General features: G+C 35.3%; 1 protein-coding gene across 1 annotated transcript; it reads left to right on the forward strand.

The window, feature by feature from the left end:
• Nucleotides 1-1,046: 1,046 nt before the first annotated feature.
• HENMT1 (HEN1 methyltransferase homolog 1 (Arabidopsis)) lies at nt 1,047-8,354 on the forward strand. Its single transcript, XM_009699641.1, has 6 exons — nt 1,047-1,163; nt 2,711-2,823; nt 3,936-4,070; nt 4,461-4,643; nt 5,867-6,044; nt 7,950-8,354. The coding sequence occupies exons 1-6, from the start codon at nt 1,047-1,049 to the stop codon at nt 8,352-8,354; spliced, it is 1,131 nt and encodes a 376-aa protein (XP_009697943.1).
• The last annotated feature ends 5,921 nt before the right edge of the window (nt 8,355-14,275 follow it).

Consider the following 14,275-nt stretch of genomic DNA (forward strand, 5'->3'; position numbering starts at 1 on the left):
GGGCTGGCTTCTCAGCCGGTTACTAGGGAGGGTGGTCCAACCGGCTCAGTTTGCTCCTGGCGAGGCAGATGACTGGCCTGAACACTGAGCCTTATTTCCAGGTTTTGTACGTACCTATATAAATCTATATATAGTTACGTATAAGAGCCCTTCTGGAGCGGTCAAGTTGGCAGCAGGCTCGGCCAGGCTGCTTTGATGGTCCTGGAGCTGGTGCCCGTTAGAGCTGGAGGGGAGCTGGGCTGCAGCTGCTGCCTGGGAGGGTGGCGGTGCCCACAGGACCACCTTCCTTCCCGTACGTCATTCCAGCGGAGTTCATTCGTCATTCATTAGGGCCTTAGGTTTAGTGGGGATGTTTCTTGTCAAATATCTATGTGTGCTGAAGTGTAGCTTTTAATAAAAGGTGGGAGAGTTGGAAATGCACTAATGGTCGTGAATCTAATGTCATGTTGAATTGTGTTAGTCTACTTATAAAAAGCAGGCACTAATAAGATTTTGCTCATAGTAAATCTAAAGCTAAGGCCTAGCAGAACATAGTAATTGTTCAGATATTTCCTGCTGGGTGTTACATTGTAGAAATTGTGTTGAGCCATACATACACAAGTCTAGATATAAAATATATGAATTGTAAGATAAAACAGGTGATAGATGAGAGACAAGAAAGCAGGCACCTGAATGAGAAATTTTTTTTTTCCCACTTTTGCCAGAAAAGTTAAGGAAGATTGAATATGTTGCCGTTGTGTTAACATTTTATATGTGTCCTGGATAGAGAGTGACAGATTATGAAACTTGCTTTTTTATTATTGTATATAATTTATACTTGTTTATAAAAAGATTATTTACATCATTGTATGAGGAAGGAGTGGCTAGTGCCTAATTTTGCTTATTCCTATGTTTTTGTCATTCTCTGAATTGAGCTGGGATCAGGCCTATGCCTGCTTAATTGTAAATTGACCACCACCGAAAACAGCAAACACTGCAATTTGATATGTTATAAAGTACTTCAGAAAATAAGAGTTAACTTTTTATTTTAGCATTAGCAAAATATTATGGATAAGAATTTTCAAGAAGAGCAGTTTACAGGAATCATTAAATTTACACCTCCTTTGTACAAGCAACGCTACCAGTTTGTTAAAGATTTAGTGGGGAAATACAAACCTAAGAAGGTTGGTATGTTTTGTCTTTTTACGTTATAAATTTGAAAAAAAAAGTTAACATTAGGTATCTTGGGAAGACAGGAAATGCATAGATAACCTGCTGACCTAATTACCAAACAACAGTAGTGGAGAAGCTATTGTTAAAACTGAAATGCCTTAGCAGACACTTGATGATCATGTGTTATTTTTCAGGGGTGCGCATGGGTAATGTTAATTGATGGGAAGAGAGGAAAATCTAAACGAGAAAAATGCCTTAGCCTGTTTTGGAGAGTAGGTGGCATTCTGGTTTTAATTTAATGCTGAGGATTTTGTTTCAAGCTGCTTTCATCATAGTTTGGTTTTGCTTTCTAGAGCTGTTAGTTCTGTGTACAGTATCAGGTTTACCTTATCACTCACATGGATATTTTCAGATGAGAAGTCATATTAAGAGTGTGGGATTATGTGAGGCTAACTCTCCTCCACTTTCTTAAGGTCTTGTGGACCCCTCGTGTTCCCCCTCCCCAATATACCATGTCTCTTGCTTTGATACTAATTTTGAAAAGTTTAATTATTTAAGTAATGTTGTGTAGTGTTTGGTCTTTTCTAATATGACCTTCCCCTCCAGCACCTCCTCCCAAAATGCAGAAAGTCGAGAAGTACCTCTGCCGTCAGCATTTAACTCTGAAACTGATGTTGATGTCTTAGGGAGTATGCAAGACATTGATGAAAATGCACCTGCAGTGCACTTACATGATCATACCTCTAGTAGCTAATAAAAATCTAATCTGCTTTTAAATAGAACATATTCAGGAGTGTTGCATTTGTATTTAAAGGTTTGAATTTTCTGATTTAGGATGTAAAATGGGGAGGTGGGTAAACTTCCTGTTTATTCCCAGGGTAGAGGTAGGCTGAATAGAAACAATTCAGGATTTTCATCCTGAGAACTGAGCAGTGTGTTTCAACCTTGACTTAGCCTGAGAAAGAACAGTAGGGTTTGGTTTGTGTCATCAACTACCTCTTAAGCTTACAGGAGAGAATATCTATTATATATTTGACTTTGTGGTCTGAACATCCCCAGTCTTCCCCACTTAAACATTAGACTTAGCCTATAAACTTGTTTTATGCAGATCCTTTGCTGCTAACCTGGCTGCTGGTGAGCCTGTTCTCAGTGTTTTGGATGGAGAGTAGTCCAGTGAAAAGCAGTGGTGAATGTGAAAATTGCTACAGCTGTAATACTTAAAATTATACCTTGCTGTTATTTGAGGGAATATACCTTCCTGTGGAAGATATTCTTCAGTCAGTGGGATATTCTACATGTACTTGTTTATAGCTGTAATAACAAAAGGTTAATCCATTTAAAACATCTTGTAGGATCTTCATAAACATTTTTTTTAAAGAGTTTTCAAATCCATGTCTATCCTGCTTGCAACTGTAAATTTTAGTTATGATTATGAAATGTTTTATTTTATCATTAAAAAGTAATTTTGACATAAATATGGAATTTGTATTTTATGAAAGTCTCTGAAATTACTTGGAAATACGCAGCATTTACACATTGTCCAATATCTAATTTACAGGTGGCAGATTTAGGGTGTGCTGACTGCACACTTCTCTGGATGCTGAAATTCTGCAGTTGCATTGAAGTGTTAGCTGGGTTAGATATCTGCGCAAGTGTAATGAAAGAGAAAATGTAAGCTCTTGCATTGTGTTAATTTAAGGTTTGTATTTGGCTTGACCTAGTGGCATGTTGCATCATTTCTTGTAAAGAATTTCAAAATAAGGGTAAATGCAGAAATACCAGCTTGGCAAATAGAGACCTATCCATTGTTGTTAATTAGTTACATTGCACCTGTGTCTGGGGACTACTGGGCTGTAGATGCCTATAACATCACCTAATATAGCAAAGGTCCAAGTCATGGAGTGGCCCTGAAGCTGTGTACATCTGAGAAATACACTGTTTGTAAAGGTACTAATACATTGGATTAGTAGTAACTGTTTACGCTCATACATGACATTACTGTGGTATGCAAATCTGATCTTTTTGAAATGTGCTTATAATTCTCTTTTAGTCACTGTGGTGAGGACTTCATATTTGTTAACCTTTTCGAAATGGGAAGGTTACCTCAGTGCTTTGTGTTTGGCTTAGAAGGCTTTAAAATGTAGGGTTTATGTGATCTTTGAAGCATGGGTCGGACTGTTGAGGAACACCAAAGTTTCCCTCTTGGAAGCTGATTAACATGGTTTCAGTGAATATGTAGGATGTAGATGCTGATGTTACCACTTGCTTTTTCTCAAGAATGAAGAAAAGTAGCTTTTTATTGTATTGAATGTTTATTGTGTGTTTTGTATGATGCGGTATTTCAGAATGAAATTTGCCCATATATTTTTAGCTCTCAGTCGGTTTTATTTGGAAAAATTAGGTTAACATGCTTGCCTAATAACTTCCCCAAGAACCATGTAAAGCATGTCTAAGCCAGACTTACTCTGTGTCTAGAGTTAAGCTACTGTCAGAATTTACAAGCAGCTTTCCAAGTGCCTTGAGAGTTTAGTGGAAGTTCTTGTAAACATGAAGGACAACTGCTGGATTAACTCCTCTGCTCTTTCTATCCTATTGTAGATAGTCATAGAAAGTGTTTGTATTAATTTTTTTTTTCATCCCTGTAAAATAGTTAACCTTTTTGAGATTTACAAGGTATCTATGTAGGGTGTTAGCTAGTTCAGTTACATGCAGTTCAGTTACGTGCACAATTTATCTTGTCCTAAGGTCCTTTCTATGACGTTGTGTTTTTAATACTTTTATAGGCATAGGTTGTCTCCTCTTCCTGCGGATTATTTGCAACCAGCTGAAAGATCCCTAACTGTTACCTTGCATCATGGTTCAGTTGCCCATAAAGATCCTTGCATGCTTGGTTTTGACTTGGTAACGTGTATTGAACTGTGAGTATTAGGCCAATTTACTACATTTTTCTAAGTTCATTAGGGTACAGTTTGGAATTTTTCCATGCCCTAAACAAATCTGATCAAACCTTTCAAGCAGAAGAGTAGCAGAATGTGTCATCTTCTAACTTGTGCTTAAATTAACTAAGACATTCAAATGGTGCTAGCTTGTGGTGGGGAAAAGGACATTGATGAAAAAGTACAGAATGCAAAAAGAAATTTTCTCAGACAAAAACCTCTAAGCTGCCACTCGGCCACAATGCCAGTGCTAACATTGTGGAGCTAGGCTTAAAATTACAAGGTATAGATGAGGGTTTTTTGACTGGTTGTGAAGAAGTTGAAAATACAGTAGGGTGTTTTTAAAGACTTACATAAACTTATCCTTTACAGAATAGAGCACCTGGAAGAATCAGAACTTAAGTTGTTTCCTGAAGTGGTGTTTGGTTTCATGGCTCCAAGCATAGTTGTGATCAGTACTCCAAATTCTGAATTTAACCCTTTGCTTCCAGGAGTGACGTTATTCAGGGATCCGGATCACAAATTTGAATGGAACCGAGTGCAATTTCAAAGCTGGTAAGTTTACTGAACGTTGTATGCAGACAGCTTTGAGCATTCAGTAATGTGGGAAAGGAATAGCTATATACTTTCAGAATGGTTTGTGTATGTGGTTTGGTGTCAGTAGAGTTTCATACGTACTGGTTTGGTGAAACGTTTCTTGCTGTTACGAATAAGTAAGCATGCTCTGTGGGTTTTGCATTTTATGATAGTTGTTAAGTTGGCTTGCTTTTACTGTAATTGCTCTGCAAAAAATATTTAAAACTTTTACTTTCCTTTTTATATATCTTTATTGCAATTAATGCATTTGAAGTGTAAGGTATTAATTAAACTTTTCACACAATAGTACCCTGCTATAGAAATGCTTCATAAAAACCTAAGAAATGTGCTCACTATGTATAGTGTGTAATCAAAGCACCCAATTAGTCCAGACCTTTCTGTAAGAGTATGCAAGCAGATTATCAAATAATCACAGTAGTAGAGCATGTTGAATAAAGTTAAGGATAGTTCAGTGGATCATGGCACAATGAAAGATTTTATGCAAAACATATGTACATGACAGAGGGTTGCATGAGATGTATCTTACTCTAATATCAGTATTTGTAATAAAAACAAAATAGTGAGTGGATATATATCCTATGATAACATCCAACTGTCAGGCAGTTGTGGAAGAAAATATATGGTACAGTAAAGGATGCCATACCTCAGTAGCCAACTCTTGGTCAGCAATTGTTTCTTGGAAAATTTGCCCCTTAACTTAGGTTGTTTCTGCCATAGACTTTACTCTTTATACATTTACAACAAATCTCACTTTTCTGTGTTTTTTTTTTTTTCCTGTTAGCTGGTCTCTTCTGGTTTTGGGGTGTGTATGGTTTTTTTTATGAGTTCTTCTCAAATAATTTTGTTGTCTAAAATTTATAGTTTTTAGCTCAATTTCAATGCATTTAAGACAGTGAGTAAGCAACTGTGAACATGCATATTCTATGCAGATATTTTAGAAAAAACAGTAATGTTTGGTTGCCTAAATTACCAATACTAAATGATGCAGGCTGTGGTAGGTGTAGGATTACAGCTCTGATTCAGCAGGTTCTGACAGTCCTAATCTTCAGGCATGTGAGTCTTACTAGAGAGATTATGCTCAAGCATTCCCAGGCTCAGGGTCTTGCTTCTGTTAGAGAATGCATCTTTGTCACATTAAAAGATGAATATTTAGTATGATCAGAATAATCTGTCTTTCTTAGGTCTCTAGAAACTGCTAGACGCTATGATTACTCAGTGGAATTTACTGGTGTAGGGCACCCACCAACAGGAATGGAGAATGTTGGGTTTTGTACCCAAATAGGTGTGTTTGTTAGAAAATATCCTCAAACCAGTGCATCTGCTCAGTCTGAGAAACCCACTGAAGCAGTTTACAAAACGGTAAGTATTATTTTCTTCCTTTAGGAGGATTAATAAAGAGTAAAATTTTCTATGACCTGCCTGTGAAAGTGTCCTTACTATGGTCTACTATTGCTATCCAATCTTAGCTCTGATTAACACACACCATCAGATGAAAAGAGTCTAAGCCCATGATTTGTGTTTTTAGTTGTATAAAGGCCTTTAACTTTTAGATTATTTGCTAAACAGCAATATGGGTAGTAATTTTAACATACCATTATCCTTAGAATGAAAATTCTCCTTTCTGCCAGGTATACTGTGGCACTATTTTTATAATTGTTCCTCTGATCATTCATTTTTTTCATCATGTGGTTGTTGGCACTGACATAGATTTTTTTCAAATACATTTAAAAAAAGGCATAAAAAAAGCATTTCTAACGGAATGTATGTTTTGAAGAAATGTATTATCAGAAGGAAGGCATTTCCCAGAAATTGGATTGACAGAACCTGTTTTGTATGGTTTGCCTTAGTAGCATTTGATGTTATATCCTAATCTTGGTGTTTTCAGGTAACCAGTTCTGGTTTCTGCAGAGGCATGGGATCTTGCGAGGAACCCTGTTCTCCAGTGGTGCACATCAAACCTTTTTGGTTTTTGGCACTAAATGGCTTTCACTTTAGATAACATCAGATAATATTTTTGTAAAGTACTCTGCTGTATGTTGCAGTATGTCATGCTGACAAAGCCTAATGCAGCTAAGTGCCGTGTGGTATAAATCAAAGGATGTTTTTTTTAGAGATGATATGAAGTAATAATGCAAAAAGAGAAATTTTTTTTTCAGTCTTATGAGGCCTTAAATTATTTGTTTCAGTGAACATGCTTTAAAATTTCAGTTCTTTGTTTAAAGAAATATATGTATCTTCAAGTGATTTGTGACCTGAAGTGAAATACGAAGTGATGTTATGGGAATGTCTTTTGTAGTTTCCAAGCTATAAACTCATTCTATACATTTGAAATTTCACCTGTGATCTACTGCCCTTAATGGAATCATGAAGTGCTCTTTAATGCTCAGCAAACTTGGAAATAAGTCTAGATGACTGACGTAGTAGAAATTGCTTTCAGTATCTTCTGTTACAGGATCATTATGGAGGGAGTTTTGACATCAGTATCCTTTGAGTTTAAACAAGAGTGTTATATCTCATGTGTTTCTTATCAGACCTGGACTATCAAATTATTTTTTATGTAACTAGTTTATGGGAATAAATCAACATTTCAAGATGTAATCAGAAAGAAAGAAGAAATAGTTATAGACTGTCCAACTTCAGTAGTAATGTGTTGGTATAAAGCACTTCTTAGTAAACTAGTGGGAATGAGATTGCCTGCCTAGTTTCCTTAATTGCCTTGGAGTACCGCTCAGCGTACAACACGCTACAAGTTCACAGATTTTAATCTCACAATTTATTTTTTAGCATTCTCTGTGTCTGTGAGAGCATATTTAATGTTGCAGCTATGTTTTCAGAGTGAAAAACATAGCTGCAGTCCTGGTTTCCAGATGACAGTTCAAAAGTAGTTTAGAGTCTATGTAGCTGTGGTACTGTCACCAGAGCCTCAAGATGAGTAATATGGAAAGTAAGAGAATGATTAAAAAGAATTAAAGAATTGCAGGGCTTTACCTTGCCTGATCTACAAGTATAGCTTGCAGATATAAGCCTGATTTTTTTTTTTTTTTAAGTTCCATTAACTTATCTAAATGCCGTTGTCATTGTAATACAGAAAATCAAGTCATATTGTCTAATTTTTATGTTATCTGAAAATCTTTAAAGTGATAAGAAAACAGGATTGAATCAAAAATTATGTTCACACTTTAGAAGCTGGTTTTGACAAGTAAATGTTAAAATCTGAGCCTATGATAATGATAAACATTTTATGTGTTCTTGTATGTTGTAAAGGTCTTCAAAGCAGTGTATCCAAGTCTTAAAGATGAGAACTACCTGCAGAATGCAGTGGTCAGTGAAGTTATTTTCACAGCACAAATCATTAAGCAAAGCCTGCTGGACCGTTTCATGTCAGAACATGAGTATAATGATGATACTACTGAGAGAAAATCCGAATTACAACCTTCAATGAACTGTTTTTCAGAAGATCTTGGAAAACTGGTTGTTGAAAAAAGCATGGAACCATTCATCAATGGAAATGTGGTTTATGTACCTCTTAAAACAATCTTTTCTTTTCCCAAAGTGAATCGACTTTGTGGTACCTTTGAGAAGTTATGCAAACTTATTGCTGGCAAGGTCACACTAAGCAGTGATGGTTCTGCTCTAATGTTCAATAGTGAACGCGAAAATGAGAATTAGATCACAGATTTCTCATACAAAGTTCAGTTAAAGTAATGAAAGTATTTTTTAGTTGCTGTTAAATGGTGTGTTCTGTATGCTAACTAGAACCACAAAATCTTTTATAAACCTTGCAGTATTTATCCATCAGCATCTCTCATTTAGTGAAGATGAGTGCTTCTGACAGATCACAGTAACTCGTAGGGTTTTGAAGTAGAGTATCAGGGCCTAAAAGGAAAGAATTCATTCACGTGAAGAAAATTTTAAGTATTTCTGTCTTCTGTTACCATATTTTAGCTATCATGACTAGATTCTTTTTGGTAGTCCTTTGTTAGCTCCAAGGGTATTTGATGGTAACACAGAACAAGTTGTTGTGCTGAATAATATGAGTCAGACATAGGTTTAGGGCAAGTTTTTTCTTAATAGAATAAAATTTATAGGTGCCTTTTTCAAGATGAGCACATACTCAGCCATTGTGAAAACCAAATACTGTTCCAGATAAATTGGAATATGCCACAAACATTTATAGCTCAGTAAATTCAATACTGGGGAAGAGTACTATGATGTTGGATGGAAGGTGGGGAAAAAAAGGTAGATTTAGCCCTATTATTTTATCCAGTTTCTTGATAACTGCTGCTTGGGAAATAACTTGTATTCTGTAACTTTCCAGAAGCTGAATTTAGTTTGAAACTGGTATCTTGTGACTATTCTGCTTTTGAAAAAAAAAAAAAATAAAAAAAAATCTGTCATTGTGAATGCTAACCTGGCCCCAGTGTACCTGGAAAAAAAATATTTCTGTGTTTTCATGTGCAGCTGTTGTCCAAAAACTCGACAACACATTCAGCAGAAATGAAAAGCAGAGGTTTTATGGATAGTAGAGCGTACTGGCTTGGCCAAGATGACTTTTTCTTAAGTAGAGCTGAATTGTGTGTGTTAAATGCACAGTAAGCAAATGTTAGATGATGGACTTATAAAGAAATTTTGAAGGATGCACATGATTCACTTCTTCATACAGGATTAATGAAGCAACACAGTGCAGTTCTTTTTAAGTTTCTTTGCATACCCTAATTTTTTTAACCAATAATTTTAATATTTCAACGAGTACTTCCTATGAGTAAAGTGATGGTTAATTAAAAGGCCTCATTCTGTGTATGGTTTGCAATGTCATTGGCAGCTTTGAATGAGCTAGTATTATCAGAACTAACTTCATGTTTGCAAAGCATGGAAGTTTCACAACTTTCTGGAAAAAAGAATTGTGTAAGGGCTGACTGTTTCTTAAAGAAGATGACTGCATTCTACCTTCTAAATTTTTGGAATTCACTTGAAATTAAGGTGAAAGATCAGACATAAAGGGAAAAGGTCGCTGTAGTTCTCTGAATTGAGAAATGGTACAGAATCTATAACAGGTTGAGTTTCAGGGAGAGAATGATCTGCAGTGCTCTGTCATACTGAATGATTAAAAAATGCTTACTTAATAAGCTTTGTCTTTTGTGGGAGACTTTTCTCCTACAACAAATAGACATGGATTATTAAAAATTAATTTAACATGATATTTAGAATTTTAAGAATTAATTTAATTAACATGCATCTTTAATGTGATATTTAGAATAGTTTCACTTTTTTTGACATTGTGATATGAACTTGCCATAGTTGGTACGTTAAAATATATGTAAAATTCAAAATTGGTAAATATTCTCTGGACACTAATAAGCATAGGTCTTTGAGAGCAGCATTGGTTTGTTATGAGAAAATATCTCTGCAGTTCACTGTATGGTTTACTATAGTTAGATTTTTGGACCACAGAACTTCTTCCTATGTCATTTCTTCGTGAAACATTATATCTTTAGTGTACTTTCTAACATGGTCACTTGAAAACGAGGAAAAGGGAAGAGAAGGAAGACCTGTCAGATTTGGAATGATATTTGCCTTGAATTTTGTATTTAGGTAACATCTAATTACAGGAATGTCTTGTGAACAGACAAGACTGTATATGAATACATGCTTGTTTTTCCTCAAAACAATATACCCTTAAGGCTTTGTAGCTACATTTGGAAAATGGTTTATGTGAATATTTGGTGGACTGATGTGAAAGGACCTGAACAGTAATTCAGTTTTTAAGGGGTTCATGGATCCTCTCCCCCTTCTTTGTAACAGGATTCCGTTTTTAATGATAGCTTACATTCTTGGTTATGCCTTGCCTGGGGAAAAATCTGGGGAAAAGTCAAACTACAGATGTTTGGCCTTATGTGTTCACAGCATTCCTTAATATACATATGTGTACTGAAACTGAAGGAGCTATTACATGTGATATATAGAAGTGCTATTTAGAACATAATATGTTTTAATTGAGACTGATAGCTATGCTGTTTTGTGTGGCAGCTTTCCAGGTTTCCACTGGCTTAAATCAATTTTAAATAAGATTTTCTTTGAAATACTGAAGTAACTGTCTTTTCAGGAGCAGTTAAACCCTTCCACAGGATTCACTGTGCATAGCTCTTCATTGTCAGGTTGGTCTTTGGGTTAAACTATTATGCATATTTGTGAATAAACACAGTATTTATTGTTTTCCACTTAAACTTGCTGTTTGAAACTGACTAAGGTCAATTCTGATGTCTTAAATCAGGATGCTCAAAGGAAATTTTATGAAGATGAAATGTTTTTAGACTGCATGTGGCAGTATCACTGACTAGATGGCAAACACATGTCAAAATAGATCAACCTGAGGTTATTCAAAACTGTAAAATCCAAATAAAGTAGATTAAAAAAAACCCAACAAAAATCCCCACCATGAAACCAAAAAACCAGTGTAGTATCTTGAATATAAGGGAAATAACTTCATAGCTATTGAGCAAGTTAGTAGGGATTAATTATGGTCAGAATAGCTGAACAGAATGTTTCTGACCAGTGTTTTAAATTAATAATAACAAAGTGAGGAAGAGTTATAAATAAATTCTAAAAGTATCCCCTCACTTATTTTAATAAGTAAAACCCAACTGCCTACTTCTGAGAGCCAGAGGAGTTAATTGTCTGTCTCCCCAGAAATTTCTCAAACAAATAGATCTTGTAGCTAATAAACTACCCATCTGTTTTGGTCCTGTCTCCCACGGGTTTGCATGGTATTAGGCTCTATTCCATGCTTCTTGTCATTATGTTGATAAATGAGGTTTGGATCATTCAGTTATAGCTGGGTTATGTGTAACTAATAATGGTTAGTTGTTGGGACTTTTTTGTTTTTCTATTTAAACTGAGTCAAAGAAACAAAGGAAGGGGCTTCTGCAATGACAGAAAAATTCTTGTGCAAAAGTCCTTTGCACTTTCTTCCTCATTCACAAAACAAACACATTTTAATGCAGTCCTGTATGCAAGCAATTCACTGGGAACATCCCCAAAATAAAATGCACTGACACTAGCTTATACTCAAATGAGGATACTGAGGAAACATTAGTAGATCATAAAAGAAGGCAATTTAAAAAAACCTGACCAACCAACCACCCACCCCACCCCCCAAAAAAAAACCCACAAACCTATTGCTGCCTTTACAAGTTTATGGACAATTTTAGTTGTGATTGGAAGGGCAGTGCATACAACGCTGAACTTGGGCAAGGGTTTGCTAACATGTGCTTAGAGATTTCCCTTCACATCAAAAACGAAAAAAAACCCAGTTACTTAATGATTGCTAGTTTTTAACAAGGAAGCAACAAAATGAAAATAACCTGTCCCACAGAAATGTATTAAGATGTGTTTGCCTTTCCCGTTCTTGTTGGCAGATCCTACTGTGAGGCCATACAGGGAACTGAATCGACTAGTCTGGCACAGAAACTTGTAGTGGTGCCACAGGTGGGAAGAGGAGAGCAGGGAAGAATGAGCAGTTGGGTGGGGAGAAGGCAGAACTGCTGATTTTGCCTCAAGAATTATAAAAGAGTAATTTTTTCTCATGATAATCTTTGTATTGGTTTTTTCCCATGTCAGAAGGTGCACAAAATGCACCTCAGTGTTCAGTGACAGCATTTGAAGTTCTGGTACTTCATATGTCTGCTTTTTTTTTCCTGTAATAGTAAATGAAAATCTTTTTTCATACCACAGTAATGGTTTTGTCTTGGTATATTACGTATGTGTATGCAACAGTGGTGCATAGCCTTATTTTCATTCATGAGGCATTTTCCTTCTGGATTAAAAAAGAACCATGTCTAAATGACATGTTTTCCTTACAACATATACATCACTAAAATGGTGTGAAACACAGAAAAAGCAAAGCATTAAGAAAAAGGAATCCCCTAGTCATTAGATTTGCAGCTGCTGGTATTCAGTAAGGTAACTAGCATCTATGAATGTTTTGTGTATACATATATGTATATTTCATGTTTTTGAGAAAACTGTCCACTGTGAGGTTCTTAACTGGAGGATTTGCTTGCTGATCAGATTTGCGTTTTATTCTATAAGGAAACTGTTGATTCATAAAACCAGAAGAGAGACAACAACCCACAAAAGAAATTCTAGGATATTCTGCTGAAATTTTGGAAAAAATTGTCTTCCTTTTTGAATTTAAAAGACAGCTGAGACTGGAGTTGGTTATACATGGTACAGTTATTTCTCTTAATCCTTATTATACAATTAATTGATTGCTGAACTGATCTACGTGCTAAATAGTTTGTACTATAATTAGCTGCAATTTTCACCAATCTAGATTTTTTTAGGTAAGAACAGATGCTTGCTGAAGTACCAAAAAACTTGGTTATTTCGCATGCATTGATAAGAAAAGAAATACATACCACAAGTAGTTTTGTTAGAAAAATAAGGTAATTTACCAAGTTATACTAACTGTATGAAAAGTTTTAGTAGTAGTAAGTCTTTACACTCAGCTGAGGAGCATAAATTTTGTCATTTGCAAGGTGAAGAGGGACTATACGCAGTGCCCTAATTTTCCCCAAATACTGGTAGTTCTGGAGTCTGCTTAATAATTAACCTACAAATGTGCCTCACACTTTAAAATTGTTTTTTCATTTGCATAAGACTAACATAGACTAACATATTACTTTTCCTTTCCAGGAGACAGATAAATAATATGTACTAGTAATGGTGCCATTAAATACTTTGCAGACTGGTGATGAAGTTTAGTAAGCTGCAGAGGTAAAGTTTGAAAAACAGTAGGGAAACTGAAATGGACACAAACTTCCAGTTAAGTTTGTCATTTTTGCATTAAAAAAAGAGACCTAATTCTTTAGAAATAGATTCCAAGCTGAAGACATGAGTTTATTGAATATCTGAGAGATTTGCATTTAAATACAGTAAAAAAACACCAAACAAAACAAAAACCACAAAACCCGACACACACCGAACAATTTACTATATGACTGTCTCCAGTATTCTTGTAACAGTTTACAAAAAAGAAAATACTACATCTAAATACAAAGGTTACGTTCCACTTAAAATACGCACAATTAGAGAATCACTTCATAAAGAGTTGTAGTTCAAAGTCAGAACAATAAATTACTAGAATACAGTTTTATTAAAACGATTTCCACATAAACTTCCCTCCTAATAATTGGTTTCTAGTAAACAAAATTCTAATCTCTGGCAGTTGGCTGTGTCTTTTAACATAGAATACAAATCTGGGCTATGGAAATTCCTTTAGGAGTTACGTAAGTAGCTGTACAATGTTTTTTAAAAGTCTGTTTTCCTCAAACTATGCCTATTTTTCCTAGTAAACTTACATAAACTGCCATCTAACTACTACTGGTTTTAATAGATTTGTCAACAAGTATAGCAGTATTAAAGAGTACTGAAAGCAACTAATTTATTAAAATTTCATGCATCTTTTGGCTTGCAGTAGGATTTTTTTGGTACAAATTAGTTATATAACAGGAAAGGAAACTATCTAGCAGTTACATAGTTTCTGTTTAAAATTCCTGTGGAGGACAGAAATGGATAATACCACACTTCTA

The sequence above is a fragment of the Cariama cristata genome, unplaced genomic scaffold, assembly GCF_000690535.1.
Source record: "Cariama cristata isolate BGI_N322 unplaced genomic scaffold, ASM69053v1 scaffold22084, whole genome shotgun sequence".
Classification (NCBI taxonomy): Eukaryota; Metazoa; Chordata; class Aves; order Cariamiformes; family Cariamidae; genus Cariama; species Cariama cristata.

Bases quoted from the DNA above. Each gene is read 5' to 3' on its own strand.
- HENMT1 (XM_009699641.1), top strand. From the start codon at position 1,047: ATGGATAAGAATTTTCAAGAAGAGCAGTTTACAGGAATCATTAAATTT. The intron at 2,824-3,935 runs GTAAGCTCTTGC...ATACTTTTATAG, and splicing joins AGTGTAATGAAAGAGAAAAT to GCATAGGTTGTCTCCTCTTC. The intron at 6,045-7,949 runs GTAAGTATTATT...TATGTTGTAAAG, and splicing joins CTGAAGCAGTTTACAAAACG to GTCTTCAAAGCAGTGTATCC.